The following is a 22,171-nucleotide window of genomic DNA, read 5'->3' on the forward strand; positions in this document are numbered from 1 at the left end:
CTACAAGAGTAAGTTCTGCGGCCATCTTGGCAAAATAAAAAGTTAAAAAGAGCTGGGGGCGGAGCGCTTGCCTGGTGTGCAGGAGTCCTGACCCCCCGATACTGCAAACAAATAAAAAAGTGAAAGAATGAGTAACCAGATGGGAGAGCTGACCTGGTGCTGCACACATCCAAGCCCTCACTGTCCAGCTAAGGTGGAGGGTTGTGAGTTCCAGCCCAGCCTTGGCAGCATGGTGAGACTCTGCCTCAGAAAACAGCAATGTGGGGGCTGTGGCTAAAGGCACTGGCTGATCCTGCAGAGGACCGGAGTTCACACAGCACCCACACAGTTAACAGTTGGCTGTAACTCCAATTTCAGGGCATCCAACACTGTCTTCTTACCCTGAAGGGCATTGTACACGCGTGCACAGACTGCATGGGAAAACACTCATGCTCATGAAAATAATAAACACTGAAATGTACACATGTACAGGATGGCTCCGTGGGTAAAGGTCTGGTAGCTTGAATTGATTTTCTGGAACCCAGTGATGGATGGGGAGAACTGATTTCCACGGTTGTCCTCTGACCTGCACAAATGGACCATGTGTGGCTCACCCACACACATACACCAAATAAATACATAAATACATTTAAATAACAACAGTAAGAAAAAATACAGGGCTGGGGGAGAGTTCAGTGGGTTAGGACCTGAGGCCAGGCATGGTGGGCCACGCTAGAGTCACACTGCTTGGTAGCAGGGGTGGGTGGTGGGTAGGGTGGGGGGTTGGGGGGTGGGGTGGGGGTGGGGGTGGTGTCACTGGCTGGCCAGCCTAGCCAACTCACCTTCAGGCCAGTGAGAGACCTTGCCACAAAAACTAGGGTGGATGACCCCTGCAGAAAGATGCCTAAGGTGGACAGACCTCAGGCTTCCACATGCATGCACACATGCCCGTGTGCCATGTACACTGCATACACATGAACATACAAAGACAACAAATTTTTTTAAAAATGAGACACACACACACACACACAAAAAAAAAAACTAACTAACAAACGGGCTCCCTGTGCTCTCTATAGCACACAGGAAGCAGAGGAGGACTAGACGTCTAGCCTAGGACATTTGAACTTGAACTTGCCATCAGGTGTCTGGTGTTCACTGGACACGGACCCAGAGCACAGAGAGTCGGGGCTCGAGAGGGTCCACTCCGCAGAAGAGAGTATCTAGATGCAGGAAAGCACCCCTACCCCACCCACCCCAGTCTGGCTGGCATCTGGAGCCAGGCGGGCCTATTGCTCAGCATCAGCCACACCCTTGCGCCCTTTCAACCCGTGGCCTGTGTTGCCCGGCAACTGCTAGAAGTGTCTTTCCTGCCCCCCAGTTGCCAAGGGAATACTCAATCCTTGAAGCCGGGCCTGGGGTGCTGAACTTCCGGGCGCAGGGTGGAGTGGCCTCTGCTGTCCACACCTGCTCGCGTGGCCCTGGCTTCCCTGTTGGCTTCTCTCACTCGGCTCTCCCTGTTTGCTTTCTCCCTCCAGTTTCCTCTCCTGGGATTTCTGAGCGAGGCCCATGGATGCCGAGGGCCTCCTGGGGCTCTGACCCCATGTTGCCCACACTCAGCCACGATGTCCTGCACCGCCCAAGGCGCCCAGGTGCGGGCTACACTCTGGCAGGCTCACCCAGGCCCCTGCACGTCTCGTGGACACAGCAGATGAGTGGCAGCCTCGAGGGGCCAACGCTGAAACGGCGTGGTGGCGTGGTGGACCACCGGGATGTCATCTTGGCCCACCAGGCGCACAAAATGCACAGCACCCCTCAGGCCAGAAGGAAAGAATGGGAGTGAGTATGCGCGGAGCAGGCTGCGCGCGCGCGCGGGGGTGGGGTGGGGAGGGTCGTGGGTCAGGCCGAGTCAAGCCGGCAAGCTTCAGGGTGCAGAACGTGCTGATGAGCTGTGGGGTCACTGAAGACTCAAGCTTCTCCCTTGAGAGTGGATCAACACTCTGCCTAAGCGTTGCCTTGAGTTCTCTGAGCCAGCTTTGTGAAGGACCCAGGTCCCCTGTGCGCAGTGCAGCCAGAAAGCCTGGCAGAGTGGGCAAATGCTTTCCTGGGGGTGTGGTGGGGAAAGGCTGAGAAATGCTGCCTTCTAGAAGGACCCCCTTGCATCGGCTCTCACTGCGGGTTCCAGAGCCAGGGATACACGCTTGTGCTGAAGGCAGAGTTGGGGGCTAGCTGGGGTTGGGAGAATGCGGTGGCGTCCTGACTTGGTTTGCCATCCCCTAAGTGGGTCTGTGACGGGGGGGGGTGGGGGGGGGGGGGGTGAGGGGGGGGTGGTGTGTGAGGAGGGCAGCTACCTGGTGCTTGGGACCTAAAACCTCTTCCCCAGTTCCACAGCAGTTGGGGAAGCCTGCCACGCTGAGATATTCGATGCCAAGCGCTCTGTGGAAATGCTCCACGGCCACCCACCCCTGTGCCAGTGCTTTTCCAGGTGGACTGCTAGGGCTTAGTAAGAACATTTTTGTTTCCCCAACGGTGCAAAGCTGGGGTGGGGTTCCTGGGCTGATAACGATGGCTGTGGTGTGACCAGCAGTAACAGCGAGAGCAGCCGATGCTGGCAAAGCCAGGAGTCAGCTCAGGCCTGAAGGGGTCCCCCGGTCTCCACACATCGCCTGTCCCAGAGAGGCTCAGCGTGTGGCCGGCCTGCTTTTCTGTGGCTCTCACTGTTTTCTTCTGTTGCTGCTGGAGGCTGGGGTAGTGGGTGAAGCCAGTGGGGGCTGATGGACATGAACAAACGCAAGGAGGGTCTGACCTTGTGCGGTGGGCTGGCTGGGAGCGTAACTTTGGCTGAGGGACGGCCTGATGCGGGCTCTGAGGCGGTTCTTGAGATTATGGCGACACCTGGTGGCAGGTCTGAGCACCTGCAGGCGGCAACAAACCGACTTCTTTGATGTTCCCGTGCTCCGTGATTAACCCTCTTTCTTCCGTCCATGTGTCCACCTGCTCACTCAGCATTGTCTACCCATGCCTCAGTTGTCCCATCCATGTATCTTCCCATGTACTTTCCTCTCCCTCGTCCACCCACACACCACTGTTCAGTCCAGGCTGTCCTCAATCCACCCACCCACCCGTCCATTCATCCTTTCCATCCATCCTTTCCTAAGAGCCTGGCCGGTGCCTCTCCAGGACTGCTCCCCCCTCCTTCCCCCTCAGCCCCCCCCCCCCCACTCACGCTCTCCTTTGCTTGGTTTTCTCAGAATCAATGAGACTATTTGACTATTCCTGCAGACTTGCTGCAAGGAGTTTTTGTTTTCTTTGTTGGGGGGGGGGCAGGAAAGTGTTGGGTTTTTGTTTTGTGTTTTTAGTATTTTATTACGTTTTATTTTTTATTTATTTATTTATTTATTTTTTTATTTTTCGAGACAGGGTTTCTCTGTGTAGCTTTGCGCCTTTCCTGGGACTCACTTGGTAGCCCAGGCTGGCCTCGAACTCACAGAGATCCGCCTGGCTCTGCCTCCCGAGTGCTGGGATTAAAGGCACATGCCACCACCGCCCGGCCTACGTTTTAATTTACTTTGTACGCATATGGAGAGGGGTGGGCCATGGCACACATGTGAGGGTCAGAGGGGCACCTTGCTGGAGATGGTTCTTTTCTTCCACCGTGTGGCTTCTGGGGATTGGACTGAGGTTTAGAAGCAAGTGCCTTAACCTGCTGAGCCCTTGGCTTAAAGAACTGACAGGAAAAGGATTCCTGTAGTGATGGGAGTGAATGCTCACACAGCTGCGGTGAGCCTGACCCAGGGCCCAGCTCTTCCGACCTCCCCGTGGAGGCTCTGCCCTGGCCTGGGCTTCAGACAGCCCAGTGTGAGCCCGTTCTGCGTGTTTGCCACAGTCTGGCTGGTAGGCTTTACTGTTGATCTCCTGTACCCGACCCACGGTGGCATTCCAGACAGGAGCTTTATCACTAAGCCGCACCCCAGCCCCTCACTGGGGTATTCTAGGCAGGGGCTCTACCTCTGAGCCACACCCCAGCCCCTCACTGGGGTATTCTAGGCAGGGGCTCTACCTCTGAGCCATACCCCAGCCCCTCACTGGGGTATTCTAGGCAGGGGCTCTACCTCTGAGCCACACCCCAGCCCCTCACTGGGGGATCTAGGCAGGGGCTCTACCACTGAGCCACACTCCCAGCCCCTCACTAGGGGATTATAATTAGGTGTTCTTCTGCTACACCTTTTTATCCCTGTCATGAAGACAATTTTTGACATACCCCTGTCGTACTTACTTTTATTTATACATATGTTCTGCTAAAACTTATCATTATATAAATATAAAATGAAAAGGGAGACATCAATAAAAATATATAATATTTTGAAATCATATTTTCAAGACATCTTGTTTGCTTTTTTTTTTTTTTTTTTTTTTTTTTTTTTTTTTTTTTTTTTTGAGACAGGGTCATTCTATGTAGCCCTGCCTGGCCCAGAACCTGCTAGGTAGACCAGACTGGCCTCAAACTTACAGACCACTACACTTGTGTCTGCTTCCTGAGTGCTGAGTTATGGCTGGAGGTGAATCTTGATGTGTGTACAGTACAGGCTGGTGCCACACTTGTGGACCTCTGGTCTTTGCCAGAACTTGAGGATCCCAGGCTGACCTGTGAGGGTTAGTGTTAACTATCAACTTGACAGAATCCAAAGGCACCAGGAGAAGGGCCTCTGGGGGATTATGTTGGCTTTGTGGCCCATAACAGGTGGTACCCTTTCTTGATTCTTCATGGGACCCCAAATGGTATAAAATGGAGAAAGCAGACTGAAAGCCAGTATACAGGCATCAATCCATCCCTGTCTGCTCCTCACTGGGCACAGTGTGGGCGGTGCCCTATCCATCCCTCTGCTCTTCACTGGGCACAGTGTGGGCGGTGCCCTATCCATCCCTCTGCTCCTCACTGGGCACAGTGTGGGTGGTACCCTATCCACCCCTCTGCTCCTCACTGGGCACAGTGTGGGTGGTACCCTATCCATCCCTCTGCTCTTCACTGGACACAGTGTGGGCGCTGCTCTTATGGTAACTGGAACAAGACACTGGCTCTAAGTTCTTCTGCAGCTATCCCCCTGCCGTGGGGTTTACTTTCCCTTAGGTTGCTGCTCTGTATAAGTGTTTTCATTCTGTACACATTCTAGAAGTTACTCAACCCCACAAGTCCATGATCACATTCAATAGTTGCTAGAATCTCCAGGTTCCTGCCACAAAGCCACACTTCTCTGTCTTAGTTTTCGAGGATTTTTTGAGCAAATCTCAGCCCTTCACTGGCTTTATAAACCCCAGTCTCCCTCTCTAAAGCAACAATCTTTTTTTTTTTTTTTTTTTTTTTTCAGTGCTATCACACTGACCACATCAGTCGCAATGCTCACGGCTCTTGTGGCTGCCCGACCTTCGGCTTTCCTGGTTCTCTCTCCTTTTTTCAAAACTCTGATCTCTCGGAGCGAGGGGGCTCTGTGTTATGATTGTTTGTTGATTCTGCTTTTGTAATGGAGCAGGACACAGAGTACACTGCTGAACAGGCAAGGACTCCACATCGTCACCTTTCCCCCAGAGCTTGTTGCCCTCCGGGCTGAAGTCGGCCCTGTCCCCATGCGGCTGTTGACCTAGGGACTCCTGGGAATGGAGTGTCTGAGCAGCCCAGTCTCCAGCTGGCTCAGTCTGTGCTATGAACAGCCACATCAGGACATCCTTACTTGCTTTCCCCTCCCCTCCCTTCCCCTCCTTTCCTTTTCCCCTCCCTCCCTCCCCTCCCTTCCCCTCCCCTCCCCTCCCTCCCTTCCTCTCCCCTCCCCTCCCCTCCCCTCCCCTCCCCTCCCTTCCCCTCCTTTCCTTTTCCCCTGTCCTTCCCCACTACTCTGGCCTTGAACTCCTGAACTTCCTGCCTCTGCCTCCGAGTGCCAGGATTACAGGTGTGTGCACCAGGCCTGGATAAAATTCCCTTCCTTTGTGTATGGATATGGAGGTTTGTGTGTGCGTGTGTGTGTGTGTGTGTGTGTGTGTGTGTGTGTGTGTGTGTGAGAGAGAGAGAGAGAGAGAGAGAGAGAGAGAGAGAGAGAGTCAAAGGTCAACCTCAGGTGTTTTTCTCTGATCTGGAACTTGACAAGTAATCTAGACTGGCCAGCCAGGAAGCCTCAGGGAGCCCATAGTCTCTACCTCCCCAGTGCTGGGATTGGTTTTGCATAGATTCTGGGGATCAAAGTTGGTCCTCATGCTCACAAAGCAAGCATTGGCCAGCTGCGCCATCCTGCCAGCCCATCTTTCCTTTTGACAGCTGAATAGTGTTCCATTGCATCTCCAGACCACGGTTTGTTTACTTGTCCTTCTGCCAATGGGAACTTGTGCTGCCTCCCTTCTGTGCACGACGCCACACTAAGCATGCGTCTGCAAACGTCCCTCCGAGGCCCTGCTCTTGGTTCTTTGGAGTTTACATTATGAGGCGGAGTTGCTAGGAATGGGGGTTTTGCTGATCTTTTCTGTTGTGTAGGCCCTCTCTCCGCCCTGCTTCCTATGCTCTTCTGCTGGGCATGGCAGCACACTCCTGCCGTCCCGACACCCGGGAGTTGAGATGGGAGGACCAGGCACTCAAGAGCATCTTCAAGTACACAGCGAACTTCAGGCCAGCCTGTTTCAGAGAAGGAAAAACAAACAAGACAAAACAAAGACAGGCCCTGTGTCTCCGTAGTGAAGCACCAGGTCCTGGGCTCCACCCCAGCACCACTGAAACCCAAGTGAGGTGATGCAGACCTGTGATCCCAGCACAGTTGGTGCAGAGGCCGGGCTTCAAGGTCACCCTCGGCCACACAGAAAGTTGAAGGCCTCTGGGCTGAGTGAAACCCTGTCTCAAACAAAACAAAACTAAACTAGTAAAACCAAACCTTCCCCTAAAAGAAAAGAGGTAAAGGGTGGAGGCAGGCTGGAGAGATGGCTCAGTGGTTAAGAACAGTTGCTTCCCAATCACAAGGACAGGGGTTCAGAAATCAGCATCCCCCTCAGGGGGCTCATAAAGGCCTGTAACGCCAGCTCCAAGAGATCTGACACCCTCTTCTGGTCCCCACAGGCATCAGTACACACATATGTGTATGCACACACACACACACACTTGTGCACACACACACATACACAAGCATATGTACACACACATGCATACACTAGCATATATGCATGTGTGCACAAATAAAATCAATTTTTTTAAAGAAAGGAGGGGAGAGAAAAGGCAAGAAGGGAATGAGGGAGACAGAAAGAAGAGGAGGGGAGGGGAGAGAGGAAGGGAAGAAGAGAGAGGAGATTAGGGGAGGGGAGGGGAGAGGAGGAGAAAGACAGCCCCATGGGTCCTACAGTGTGTGTCCTGGGTTATCTGAGCTGCTTCTGTGGTCCTGTGGCTGGAGCCCCCCACTTCGCCCAAGGAGCAAGGTTAGCCACCTGAGGAGTCCCTGGACAATGTCTTCCTGAGATTGTCAGTTCTGGCCACCCTTTGCTAGCAATCAAGGTAGACGGTGCTGTTTTGCTGCATCTCAGGATGGATGGAGTATTCTCTCAGTGGTCCTTTCTGCTTGCCGAGGAAACGTCTCTTCAAGCGTCCTGTCCCGGGATCAGCCCATTTCCACAGGCTCAAGCAGGGCGTCACCCTGACCGTCTCATGTCTTGGTCCTGCCTCTACTGTCCTGCAGGGATGCTTAGCTTTCTTTCCACCACTGGTCCCCCCGACATCGAGGCTGTGACGGGCACCAGCAGGTGCTGGAAAAGGACCTGAGAGTGAAGCAGAGTAAGACAGCATGGTGAGACAGACAGACAGACAGCACAGTGAGACAGACAGACAGAACAGTAAGACAGACAGAGCACAGTGAGACAGAATGGGGATTCGGCAGAGCCAAGGGGCTTAGGGTCAGTTACCCTAAGGATTGTAGAGTTCAGAGCCTCCCTCCCTCCCTCCCTCCCTCTCCTCCCTCCCTCCCTCCCTCCCTCCTCCCTCCCTCCCTTTTTGAGACAGGGTCTCAGCCTGCAGCCCAGGCTGCTCTGGCACTCAGAGTGGCTCTCCTGCTCAGGACCCACAGTGCTGGGACTGCACACGTGCACCACCATGCCCGACTCTATCCTCCCGTCTTCCTCACTTTGTCAGAGTCTCACTGCGTAGCCCAGGCTGATCTCGAGCCTTTGATCTTCCTATCTCAGCCCCCAGAGTGCTGGGATTATATACACAGCCCCCCAAGCTCCACCTACTTCACTGATTTCTTAGTTTTACATGAAACTAGAACAGAAATAGAATCTTGAAAATTATTGGCCTTCCATATCTATGAGCTTTTTTTCAAGCATTGACCAATTTTTAAAAACCTTTTTAAATATTTTATTTTATGTGCATGTCTGTGCGCCATGTGCATTCAAAACCCTTGGAGGCCAAAGGAGGGCCTCAGAGTCCCCGGGACTAGAGTCACCGATGGTTCTGAGCTGCCATGTGGGTGGTGGAAATTGACTCCAGGTCCTCTGGAAGAGCAGCCAGTGCTCTTAACCACTGAGCCATCTCTCCAGCCCCCCCTTTTCTTAAAGTTACATTGATGGACTGGGTATAGGAGTGGTAGAGTACTTGCCTAGCTCCCCTGAGGCTCCATCCCAGCCCCTCAAGAAAGGGCAAGTGCCGACTTGCACTCTCTAGTGAAGTCTGTGGTATCCATGAGAGTCACACTTGGAAGCTGCATCTCCTTGAGCTCACTGAGAAGGAGGGAAGTGGGCCAGTTATCATAGCCATCCCTTTCGATATATTATGGGGTGAGAATATGTGAAATCCTTTCTTTTAGCTATTTTCCAATGAAATTACTAGCTGGAGCTGCAGGCTCACAGTTCCAAGGTTGCATTCCATGCTGACCAGTTTCTGGGCTGTGTGTTATGGTGAGACATGTGTGTGGTGGAGCAGAGTATCTCACCTCAAGGCCTGCTGGAAGGAGAGAGGGGTCAGGATTCTAAATCCTTGTTGGGGTTCAGGCCCCTGTGACCTCACTTTCTCCCACTGGGCCCCATCCCTCCAAGGTTCCACTACTTCGGAATAACACCCATGGGCTTCAGCAATGGCCTTTGGGGCACATCTCAGGTCCAAGTCAAACCAGGAAGTGGCCTGGGGCACTTGAAAACTTTACCTCCAGTGGCCCGCTACCTCCAAGCAGGCTCTATTAATTCAACCTGGATTCACCAGTTCATCAACTCATCAGTGGGTGAGTGCTGCCACGATCCAGGTGCATCAATAGCTCCTCTAGCTGGGGACCAGCTGTTACGCAATCAGCTTCAAATTGCTGTATCTAGTGACTGTTCTAGGCCCACACTCACCAGTTCCGTTTTTTAATGAGCTTTATGGATGTTTCCTGAACAATCACAGTCAGACACATAAAACTCTGTGTGTGCGCGCAGGTGCGTATGAGGGCGGGCAGGTGTGCATACACACGCGCGCAGGTGTGTGTTGAGCCGGAGGTTAACCTTAGGGTTTTTGTCCAGTGTCCCAAGGAGGCCAGAAGAGGGCGCCCTATCTTCTGATAGAGTTACGGGTGCAGGGCCCCCTCTTAGCTAGGCGCTGACTCCGCCTTGTGGGTTTAGCCCAGCGCTGGGATTACATCACACCTGGCGTTTTACGTGGGTTCTGGGGATAGAAGTCGGGTCCTTAAGCTTGCATGACAAATACTTCACTGTCTGAGCATCTCCTCAGGCCTCTCCTTAGTGTTTTCCTGGGACATGGCTTCCCTGCTTCTGGGAACATTTGAGGCTAATTTTGTCTCACAACAGAAGAAAGAACTATCTTTGCAACGGTCTGTCTGGCTCTCGTGGCTGAAAGACATTTCCTTTAGAGCCTTTTAGGAACTGAGTTTGCTGACTGGTGGGTTAGAACCGCCGGCTTCCAGCTGAAGGTTCTGCGGCAGATCACCAGATGGCGCTGTGGTCCACAAGCTGAGCAGATGCTGGCCCTAGAAGCCTAAAATCTAGCCGCCTCCCCCCCATCCCCGTCCGCACCTCCTGGACGTCCTCTTTCTGCTTCCCGCCTGTAGGGGGCAGGGTTCTGAGACACTGGAGGCAGCGCCCTCAAAACGCCAGTTCTCACCAGACTGTTACCAATCCGCACACAAAACGCCAGTCCTTTTTAAATGTACAAAGATCGGTTGCAGGAAGACGACCCAGTGGGTAGAGGGGCTTTCTGCAGTCTGGAGAGTTGTGTTCAACTCCTGGAACCCACGTAAATGCGCCAGGAAACACTCGGTTCCGCAGAGTTACCTTCTGGTCCCCGTGTGCATGTTGTGGCTCAGGTGTGAGAGCATCCACACACAATAATAGTAAACGGATGATCTGAAAGATCGATTGGGAGGGATTGGGGCTGTGGCTTAGCGTCAGGGCTCTTGCCTAGCATGTGCAGAGTTTGAATCCCAGGTCCACGACTTGCTGACCTGACAGTGGGAGGCCCAGTTTCCCTGTCTGTAAAGTGGAGATAGCAATAGCTCTGGGGGGCAAACTTTTCCTTTTGTGCGGGGGTGTGTACAGGTTTGTGTGCGCACACGTTTGTGTGTGCAGGTGCATATGCACACATGTAAGCATGTGTGGGGAGGTCAGAGGTCAGTCACAAGTGTCGTTCTTCAGGAGCCCTCCACTGTTCTTGTTTGTTAGTTAACAAAGGTCTCTCTGTAGCCCTGACTAACCTGGAACTCACTCTGTAGCCTTGGCTGTCTTGGATCTCGCTCTGTAGACCAGGCTGGCCTGGAACTCACAGAGATCCCCCTGCTTCTACCTCCTGAGTGTTGAGATGAAAGGTGTGTGCCACCATGGCTGGCTTCTGCTCTGGTTTTGAACACAAAGTCTCTTGCTGGGATCCGAGGCTCTTCAGTTAGGCTAAGCTGGCTGGTCAGCAAGCCCCAGGGATTTTTCTGACTCTACCTCCCTCGAGCTAAAGTTAATGGGTGTAAGAAGCCTGGCTTTTTCCATGGGTTCTGGGGTGAAGTTCAGGTCCTCACACTTGGAAGGCGAACACTTTCCGCACTGATTCCTGTCTGCAGCCTACGGCTTCTCTAACGGTACAGGCTTACAGGCACTCCATGCCAGGTCTCTCTACCACAAGGCAGAGAGGACGGGGTCTCAGGGCCCTCTCTCCACAAGGAAAAGTTAAGAACCCTGACCAAACTGAAACCTGACCTTTAGAAAGGAGCTGGAATCAGAGCACTTTTTTTTTTTTTTTTTTTTTTTTAAGGGAAGGCAGGTTGAGCAATTCTAGCCTAGTTGATATTAAAAAGAAATAGGTCTGGTCCCAGGGCTCTGCTTTTCCAGTCCAGCTGGCTGGCTTGCAGGGCAGAGAGACCCTCTTTTTGTCCTTTGAATTCTGGCCTTGGCTTCAAACCACAGCGGAAGGTCTGCAGAGGCTCTGGGGTGCCTGCCCCTCCCACAGTGTCTGGCAGGCTCTCCGTGCTAGCTGCTGGCTCTAAGTGTCTTGTGAGCACATGTCCCTGAAGTCGCCCTTCTGATCTTACAGGACTTTGATGTAGGATTCAGTTGTGCCTCGGGTTTCCTGTCCCCAACAGCTAGCTCTATCCCTGCCTCCTCACGGGGTCTGTGAGCTTGAGCTGGCCTGTCCCTCCCCGCCTCTTACCACCAGCACAGGATGATTCTAAGCTTTCAACACCCCTCACTTAGGTTTTGAGACAGCGTCTCTGATTGGCCTGGAGCTCGCTAATGAGTGAGGCTGGCTGGCCCTCCCTCCCTAGGGATCTGCCTGTCTTCAAATCCCAGTGCTGTGAGTGAAGGGAAAAGTTCAGGACCCCAAGACGGAGTCCCCAGGCCCTCATGCTTGCGTGGACTTTACCGCCTGAGTCCTTTTCCAAGTCCCTGTCGTACTTTTTGGATGGTGATTGTGCACACAGGGGATCTGTGTTTTTGTTTGGTTGGCTTGTTTTTGGTTGTTGCTGCTTCTGTTGACACAGACTGTGTTACACAGACAGGCTTGGAATCCACGACCCCTCTGCCTCAGTCTCCCTGTGTTGGGGTGACGCATGTGACTCTGGCCGCCGCAGGCTCTTCTGATGGCGTCACTCAGATGGACCCCTGACTGTCTCTGGGCGTGCTTTCACCATTGCTGCCCTGGGTCAGACGCCACCACTCTGCCTTTTGCGCCTCATGTTTTGATGTGTTTGGGGTTTTGTTTCCTATGCTTTGGGGGGATGGAACTCAGGACCCTGCACGTGACAACCAGGCTCTCTGCCATCAAGCTACAGCCAGAATCTTCTCTTATTTCTAAAAATGATTTTGTCTGTGTGTGTGTGTGTGTGTGTGTGTGTGTGTGTGTGTGAGAGAGAGAGAGAGAGAGAGAGAGAGAGAGCGCATTCAGATGTTCAGATGCCTACAGAAGCCAGAGAAAGGCATTAGATTTCCTTGGAGCTATAGTTTCAGGCAGTCATGAGCCTGACTGGGTACTGGAACCAAGGTGGGGTTCCTCTGGGATAGTAGCTAATGCTTTCAAAAGCTGAGCCATCTCTTTAGCCCAGGCTAGCCCTGAACCTCAGGTGTCATTATGCCTGGCTTCTGCCTTAAGTGCTTTTGCCTTCAAGGCCTTCTGGCTTGCTGTTCCCTCTGCCTGCAATGTCCTTTGTATGTCTGGCTCCTTCTGTGCTGGTCTTTGCTCTGATGCCATCTACTGGAATAGAAACTGGTAGAGCCTCTGTCTAGATTCACCCGGTGAGGGACTGGGAGCATGCTCACTCAGCAATACAGCAACCGGGGGGTGGAGCTTTACTGGCATGGGAAGAACCTGGGTCCTACTACTGGGATATCCCCAGGTCATTTTAACCCACACTACAGTGTCTCACTCTCTTCCTTACTTTATGCTCATCTGAGACACACCTGCTTTCATTTGCAGTGTGGAAGTTACAAATTGACTTTGGTGTGGAAACACACATAAACACAAACACATCAAAAGCAAAGCATGACCAGTGCTTTCTAAGTGAATGCAGAGTCATTCCAGCTTGACTCCGGTTCTGGTTCTTACTCCTTGGAGTCAGTGATTTCCTCTCTGTGTATCCAGTGAGCACATACTGGCCCAGCTAAATGTTCAAATATTGAGGCAGTTCCATCCAAACTAGCAAAGAGCAATTGCTTACTCGGGAGGAAGCTCCCCCAGCCATCCGGGTCCCCTGCTGGTCCTGGATGGTCCCAGATGCTTTCAGACAATCCATGTTCTAGAAGTCATGCCATCTGAGGGCATCCATAGGGGAGGGGCCTAGCCACAGATGCTCAGCCCCTTTCCAGAAAATGATGCCAAATCTGCCCATGTCTCCATCCCAGACACATTAAATGTCCCCATCCCAGACCCACCAAGTGTCCTCATCCCAGACACACTGAGCTTTAAGTGACAGGGTGCAGCTGGAGTAGAAGGCTGGGCAGGTGGAATCCACACCAGGCTATGGATGATTCTGATCATGTTTTGGGCCATGAGTCCTCTACAGTTCAGGGAAGGCAAGGGCTGCTTCTCTGGATAGATTTTAGATGATCATACCAGACAGAAGGAAAGTAATCACGTTAAGTGAAATCCTAGAGTTGTTGCAAAACTAAAACATGTAATTATAACAAGTTGGAGAGAGGGCTCAGGGTAAACAGTGTCCACTGCATCTGCAGAGGACCCAGATTCCGTTCCCAGCACCCACGTCAGGCAGCTCACAACTGACTCCAGACCCAAGGGGATCTGATACCTTTGGCCTCTTGCTGCAGGCTGTAGGAAAATGTAATGGAATTCAGCTACTGTCACAAAAGCTACTACTTGGAAAAGTCAAGGACTTTTCCAAAGGTCAAGCCATGGCTTAAGAAGTCTTGGTGATATTTTAGCTTTTGAATATATATATAATATATGAATAATATATATATTAGCTGGTTCCTACAATGATTTTCTTGTATGCTATGTGTGGTTCCAAGAACTCCTAACAGTGTATTTATCTATAATACCTATCAAGCATCCAAGGCCGAACAACCTCCTGAACTAAGATAACACCCTTATAGAAACGACGCCTGTCTCTTAGGTCAGGCAGATAGCTTTAGTTCTTGTGCAATTTTAGCTGAGACCTTCTTTCTTATACAGCCTTACTAACATTATAGACTCCTAACTTCTTACCTAACCACGTCTAGGAATATAGATTGATCACATAAATTCCCTTCTTGATACACTAACCAGCCATTAGTTCTCAGTTAACCTCCCCCTTTACCACCTTTTGGGTTTAAAAGAAAGCCTGAAGGACCTTACTTTAGCTGGAGCACTGCTATTGCATGGGTATATAACTGTAAACCTCAGAGGCTTGGAGAGGATTCTGAGGATTTTGACTGGAGAACTAGGAGGATGAGATGGAAGATGAGGAAGAGCCAGATGGGGAAGTACTAGGTGAGTAGGAATGAGATGAGAAGACTCTAGACAGGGCAGAACTATGATGAGAGAATTAAGATAGAACTTAGAGAGGACCGCAGATAAAAGTAGAGAGAAATCAGGCAGGAAAGGAACTGGGCACGAGAACAGAACTGAAGCTGTGTAGATAGGATTTTGTCCCAGAGGAATAAAGTAGATGGACCAAGAGCTTGGTGTACTTAGATTCTTTTCCTGAAAATAAGTCTCACCGTTTGTGGCCTCTCTTCTGGGCCCCTGGGAAGACTATTTTTAAGGTTGGTCCTAATAATATTCGAGAGCCTTTGGCATCTTTGGGCACTGAATTCACATGGCGTACCCCAACAGAAACACATATAATTAAAAACATAAAACAGGGGTCTGGAGAGAGAGCTCAGTGGCTGAGCACTTCTCTGTAGAAGACCTGGGTTGAGCTTCCAGCACCCACATGGTGGCTCACAACCATCTGTAACTTAAGTTCCAGAGGACCATGCCCTCTGCTGGACTCTGTGGGCACAAAGCATGCATGTAGTACACAGACTTACACGCAGCCAAAATACCCATATATAGAACATAAATGTGTAGGGCTAAGTGACTGTCACAGTTGTGTGACTCTAGGTAGGATGGAAGCCATGCTGTTCATTAGTCACTCGGATATTCAGTGAAAACAGTTTTAACTTTACTTGAATTGATAAATAGTCAAGCAGAGTGAGATGTAGTGTTTTGATCTGGGCACACACCATCGGGAGAGTCAAAGTCATTATCACATCCAGCATCTCCCAAGTTCACATTGAAAATTGAGGCACCGAATAAATCAACGACTTCTGCTCTCTCCTCCCTCCCTCCCCCTTCCCTTTCTTCCTTTCTCCTTTCTCTTGTGTGTGGACGTGTGTGCATGTGTGTGCACACGTGTGTGGAGGCCCAGCTACTGTTCCTCAGGTTCCTTATTTTTGAGGCAGGGCTTCTTGTCAGCCTGGAGCTTGCCAGGTAGGCTAGGCTGGCTTCCTAGTGAGCTCGGGCATCTGCCTGTCTCTGCTCCCGGTGCCGGACACAAGCATGTGCTTCCACGCCCAGCTGTTTGCTGTGTGGGCTCCGGGGCTCTAACTCGGGTTCTTACGCCTGTGCAGCAGGCACTGCCCACTGCTCTTACTTACGGCATTTTATGACCCAGGAGGAAACCCCATACTCACTGTTTGTTTTGTTTTGTTTTGAGACAGGCTTGGCTATGTAGCCAAGGCTAGCCTCATGCTTGTGCCTCCGGAGTGCTGGGGTGAGAGGTGTCTGGCACCACACCTGGCTGCTGTTTGCTTTTGTTGGTTCTCAGAACTGGAAGGGATGCAGTCTAATCAAAGTTCCCGCTAACCCCCCAGCACCCTCTTCGTTCTCCTCCTTTATGGATTATTCTGGACTGGTTTCTCCTGCCACCCATCGAGACAGTATCCTTGGTCGCATCTAATAAGAATGACAACATGACCAGCTTCCAAGGGTGCCTCTTCACATTCCTTCCTCCTCTTCTCTCTTTCTCTCTTTTGGAAATAGGGTCTCACTCTGTAGCCCAGGATAACCTTAAAGACACTCAAATCAAACCTGCAGCCATCCTCCTTCCTTAGCTTCGCCGGTGCTGGGATCACAAACAACCACCACGCTCGACTTGGGAATGATCTCCTTAGAAGACATGCCTTCCACAGTCCCGGGAAGCCCTCTGGGATCTCATTCGCCCACACTTGCCCGTCCATGGACAAATTGCTGACAACTGTAAGCAGCCTGGGCTGACCAGGAGGGAGCTGTCTCTGCCCCTCACTGACATGAGTTGGGATTTACACCCTTGCTCCACTAGCTCCTGGGCGTGTGGTTCTGTAGCTGTGGCTTGCCCCCCCGTCCTGAGATGGGCAGCATCCTGCTCTTTCCACAGCTCTAAGGAGGTAAAGGGAATGATGATTGTGTGTCCAGTGCAGCCTTTCCCACACAGCCATGGGCTTCCCTTGCTATTTTGGACAACTTCAAGAGGCACCGTTTACATACATGGTGTGGGCGACGGTGTCCTCTGGGGGCTTTTCGGAGTAGCAGGTTTGCTAAATGCCTTCCAAGAGTCAGTGTGAACGTAACAGTGTATGCCGAGTGTTAAAGTTGCACCCATTTTGCAAACAAGAAAACGGAAACACAGAGAGGCTTAGTAATTAGTCTGAGGTCACACAAGATGCAAGCCGATTTCAAATCCGGAAAGCCTGGCCCCAGATCTGTGCCCTTGGAAACTCATAGCCATTAGTCTCTTGCAGTTGCCCAAACTGTGGCCCAGCTTCCCGCATTTCACTTCGTATTTGGAGGCTCTGCAACGCCATCAGTCCTGCAAGTCACTTGCTGAGCTAGGGTTGAACACAGGTCTGCCTGGGCCCAGCTTGAAGCCTGCTCGTGCTAATGACTTGGCTGGCATGGACACCCCAACACTATTGTGCTCCCCGCAGAAAGTTCTAGCGACTTGGATTTTAGTGCTGTTGGTGGGTCTCACTCCCTTCGGGGTCTTCCTTGGCACAGAGAGAGCAGCTGGTGAGAGTGTGAGCTGCCTTGAAGGACCAGGAGAGGCAGCAGGAGGTGCAGGAGGCTCAGTGCAGACAGGGCCAGGGCCGGGACTGGAAAGAGAACTCACCCGGAACCCTAGCTTCTCCATCCCTGTTTATGCGGTCAGATTTCTGAACCTGTGGCAAAGCACCAGTGAGAACCGCGTGAAGTGGCGAGGATTTGCTGTGCCTCATGGTTTCTCAGGGCTCAGTCCGGGGTCACTTGGTTCTGCTGCTTTGGGTCTTTGGTGAGGCATCTTCCTTAAGGTAAGGGCAGTGGCCACCAGCCAGGGCGCAGGAGCCACAGACAACCTAACTGGCAGCCTGAGGTGGACGGCAGCCAGGTAAAGGGCATCTGGTCAGTACACTAGCTTCCCTTCAGGCTAATGCCGTTGATGTTGAGTTAACACCTCCAGCTGATGTGGGGGCTCACAGCCGTCATCCAGTACTTCGGATACTGAGACAGAAGTTGACAGAGTCACAGCCAGTCTGGGCAGAAACCAAGAGCTTGGGTGTGTTTGATGGCAGAGCCCCTGCCTAGATTCCTCAGTCAGGGGCTGGGGTGTGGCACAGCAGTGGAACCCCAAAACCCCCCGGTGAAAGCTGTGGAGTAGATCACCTTACCAGAACCCCCAGTGAGGGCTGTGGAGTAGATCACCTGACCAGAATCCCCCGTGTGAGGCTGTGGAGCAGATCACCTGACCAGAACCCCCCAGTGAGGGCTGTGGAGTAGATCACCTGACCAGAACCCCCCAGTGAGAGGCTGTGGAGTAGATCACCTGACCAGAACCCCCCAGTGACGGGGCTGGGGGCGTGGCCCAGTAGTAGAGCTTCTGCCTAGAATCCTCTAGTGAAGGGTTGGAGGTGAGGCCCAGGGGTAGATCTCTTATCTAGCATGCATGGGGCACACTGGAAAATCAAGTTAGCTGGTACCTCACCTGATGCCAGCCGAGACCAGATGAATTCACCCATTTTGTCCTCTCTATTGAGAATTCACCCCTAGGATAATCACACTTGGCATTTGAGTCCCAGTGGTAACCCCAGAGACCCCCTAAGGTGCTCAGACTAGGTGTTTATTTTTCAGGTCAAGGCAAAGTCCAGCTGTGCAGGGCAGCAGACAGCCCCAGGCACCCACAGTCTGAATAGAAACAGAACTCTGGACCTGAAGTATGCTATCCAAATAAAGGAGAGAGAGAGAGAGAGAGAGACAGAGAGAGAGACAGAGAGAGACAGAGACACAGAGAGAGAGAGACAAAGAGACACAGAGAGAGACAGAGACAGAGAGAGACAGGGAGAGACAGGGAGAGACAGAGAGAGAGACAGAGACACAGAGAGAGACAAAGAGACACAGAGAGAGACAGAGACAAAGAGAGACAGAGACAGAGAGAGGTGGGTCTGAGAACTTCCAGTGAGTGGTGTGTGCTGGCCTCAGATCCAAGAAAGCCCCTGGGGTAATTTGAAGATACAAGGGCCACAGCACCAATGATGTGGGGTCCAGTCTGACGGTCGATTCTCCAGAGAACTCACCCTGTCCCCCAGACACCTAAGCCACCCCTGGGAGACATCACTGATTTATGGGCTGGAGTCTCACCGCCACGTCCCTCCCATGAGCCAGCCCTCACCTCTTAAAGGCCCCATTCTCTCAATAGCACTCTGCTGGGGACCAAGCTCCATCAAGCACAGAGGACAGCTGCCAAGCATCCAGACGGCTGGGTCAGGATTCTAAGGCTTCTGCTGTGATTTTTTCCCCTGGTCACATGACCATGCCGAATTGCAAAGACATACCGAGAAACAGTGCCTGTACCCAGGCTTCAAGTGGCATGGGCAGCTTCTTGAGTAAAGGTGACTGATTTGGGACACATTTGACAACCTTTCTCTGTGAAGCTCACCACTCCTGGTGAACGCCAGCATGTTCATAGACTGCTCCTCCACCCCCAGCTGCATCCAAAAAAAGGCTTCCTGGCTTCTCGCTGGAGCTGTGCTGCCTCCAGCCTTGAAGGCTTGCTCTTCTTCGACACTGAAACACAGAGAAATGCACCATTTCCCTCTTTCTCTTTGGTGCCCCTTCTCTGGGTCCAGAAAACGGCCAGGTCCATCCTGAGCCTGCCAGCTGGACATTCAGTCACAGACACCAAGACAGGTTGTCTTTCTCCAGGGAGCCGGATGGGGAGTTTAGACAGTTTTCCTGGTAATACTTTCTGGTGGTTTTTGTTTTGTTTTTCTTTTGAGAAAGTGTTTCATGTAGTTTGCACTGGACTCGAACTCACCATCTTCCTGCTTCGATTTCCCAAGTGCTGGCATGGCGGGTTTGTACTATCATACTCAGTCTGAAATATGGCTGTGGGTGTGTATGTTTGGACACACGTGCGTGTGTGTTCAGGTGTCTTCCTCAGTCACACTCTGCCCTATTTTTTTTTTCTTTTCTTTTCCTCATCTGTGTGTGTGACCGTGTGTACTAATGCCTGTGAGGGATGGGATGGGGGTGGGGGTGGGGTGCCATGCGCCTTCACCTTCCACCTAGCTTGAGGCAGGGTCTCTTTGCCCTTTGCTTCAGGGTAGCTAGCTAGAGGGTTTCTGGTGGCGCTCTGGTCTCCACTGCTCATTTACGCGGGAATTCTGAGATTACAGATGTGCATCACAAGTTCCGGGGATCCCAAAACACTGGAGTTCCAGGTGGGTCTGCGCAGCCAGGACCTGAAGAGCTGTCTCCCAGACACTCCACCTTATTTTTGGAAACAGGGTCTGTCGCTGAACCTTGAGTTCCCTGATCCAACTGGCTGTCCAGTGAGCACCTAGAATTCTCTTGCCTCTGCCCTGCAGCAGGATTACAGCCAGGCGCATGGTCCCTGCCTGGCTTTTACCCACCTAGGCTCTGACTCAGGTCGGCATGTTCCTAAGGCAAGCGCTTTACTGACTGGGCACTTTCTCAGCCTGACAGGTTCCAGAGGGTTAGAATATACTTGGAGTGAGCTGGATTCTCATTTGTGATGGGGCTTTTGGGCCTTTCCTGTTTCCCTGGGAGGAGGTGGGGTCCCTGCAGTGTGTACACGGCCCAGCAAGCCACCTCCCCACCCCCCCTTTGCCTTAGAAGCATCTTTTTTTTTTCCCATCACTCCAGCATCTTGCCAGCCCGTTCTCTTCCTCCCCCAACTTGAAGGCTTTTTCCAAAGCTTTCGGCTCAAAAAGTGCTGAGGCCGCGGCTGTGTCTGAGTTCCGCACTCCCGCTGTCACTGGAGGGGAGCCTGAAGCCATGTGCCAGCTCCTTCCTTCCACTCAGGGCCTCAGCCACCCTGTAAGCTGGGCGGAGGCCTGGGCAACTCTCAGGGTAGGCCTCACACCAGCCCACGACTCTTCCCTAACTCAAAGGACTTCGAATTTCATAAGTTTTCTTTATTTTCTGAGACAAGGCATAACTACACAGCCCATGTTGTTCTTGACCTTGACCCTCCTGCCAGCCGCCCAGGCATCACCAAAGGATACCACACTGTAACTCCCACACAAGCCAGCAAGGCAAGGCGGAAATCACGATCATTTCCAGGTCTGGAAACTCAAGCACAAGGTGGGCGATTGACTCGTCTAAGGTCCCACAGCTGGGGTGGCCCAGCTGCAATTCAGACCCAGCAATCTGAATCTGGAATTAATAAGAAAATCCTCATCTTGGCTGTCTCCAGGTGCTGACAGCCTCCAGCGATCACACTTCCTGCCCTCCATTGTAGGTGCTAGGTTTACCAGTTCTCTTATTACAGCTGCAGTGTGGGGTGGGGTAGATAGCACTACCTGGTTAGAACATGAAGGGACATGGCTTTTGTCCTGCTCTGCTTATGTGCAGCTGTGTGTGTGTGTGTGTGTGTGTGTGTGTGTATGTGTGTATATGCACATGTGTACGTTGTGTGTGTACGTGCATGTGTATATTGTATATGTACACGTGTGTGTGAATGTATGTGTGTATGTGTGTGTATATGCATGTGTCTGTTGTTATGGTAGTTTGAATGTAATTAGTCCCCATAATCTCATAGGAATTAGCAAGTGTGGTCTTGTTGGAGGAAGTGTGTCACCGTGGAGGCAGGCTTTGAGGTCTCATATGTGCTCAAGCCAGGCCGAGTGAGACAGACCACTTCCTGTTGCCTGTAAGATGTAAAATTCTCCAGCACCACGTCTGCCTGCATACCATGTTCCACCATGATGATAATGGACTGAACCTCTGAACTGTAAGTGAATGACCCCAATTAAACATTTTCCTTTATAAGAGTTGCAGTGGTCATGGTGTCTCTTCACAACAATAGAAACAGTAACCAGGACAGTTGTGTGTGTATATGTATGTGCATGTGCATACATACATTGTGGGTGTATATGCATGTGTGTGTGTGTGTGTGTGTGTGTGTGTGTGTGTGTGTGTGTGTGTGCATATTCATGCATACCAGTGCTGTGGCATGCCTGTGGAGTTCAGAGGACTACTTGTGGTGGTCAGTTTTTCCTCCACTGAGTGTGATCCCTGGATCAAACTTAGACTGTCAGGTTGATGGCAAGCACCTTTATGGGCTGAGTCATCTCAATGGTCCAATTCTAAAAGCATCCTGAAGGCTGCTTGGGTGGCCTCTCCTCTTTCCATCTGCAAAATGGGATCCTGTGCTAAAACCTGGGTCATCCTGTCGGGGGTGAATGTATTGAGATAACTATCTTAAACCAGTGCTAGTGAGAAAGTTCTATTTAGGACATTTTTCTTCTTTTTTCCTCCCTGCCCCCTTTCTCCTTTGCATAGCTCTGTTCTTTCCTGGTCACCTCCCAGGAGGCAGGGTAGCTGGAGTGTGAGGCTTCTGTGGGAGGAGTGACATGCTAGGTTAGAGGCTGCTGTGGTTAGCTATGGCTGTAGGAATGCGGCTGACTGAAGCAGAGGATGCTTCTTCCCTTGCTCTCCCTCGGAACTTCTCTGCTCCCAGCCAGATGAGTTACCTGCCCTGAGGCTCTGGAGGGTTCAGCTTGGCAGGTGGCCTTAGAGACACAGTCAGGTGAGAGAGGCCTGCTGCTGGCAAGGGCCGGCTTCTTCCTCTGTCCCTCCGCACCCTTTAACCAGAGGAGAGATGCCAGACAAAACCCCATAGCCATGGTCTGCCCTGCAGGCTTTGCTGTTTTATCCTTTAAAAACAAACTCCCTGCCCAGTGATGGTGGTGCATACCTCCCAGCACTCGGAGGCAGAGGCAGGTGGATCTCTGAGTTCAAGGCCAGCCTGGTCTA

General features: G+C 51.8%; 1 protein-coding gene across 1 annotated transcript in view; it reads left to right on the forward strand.

Moving 5' to 3' along the window:
* Positions 1–22,171, forward strand: part of Cacna1a (calcium voltage-gated channel subunit alpha1 A) — a 295,083-nt gene that overhangs the window by 16,522 nt on the left and 256,390 nt on the right. Inside the window, exon 2 of the mRNA XM_037206465.1 lies at positions 1,515–1,815. Within this exon, the coding sequence (XP_037062360.1) occupies positions 1,550–1,815 (266 nt within the window). The 5' untranslated portion in view covers positions 1,515–1,549. The remainder of the gene's footprint in view (positions 1–1,514; positions 1,816–22,171) is intronic.

Source organism: Peromyscus leucopus, chromosome 5 (genome assembly GCF_004664715.2).
Source record: "Peromyscus leucopus breed LL Stock chromosome 5, UCI_PerLeu_2.1, whole genome shotgun sequence".
NCBI classification, from domain to species: Eukaryota; Metazoa; Chordata; class Mammalia; order Rodentia; family Cricetidae; genus Peromyscus; species Peromyscus leucopus.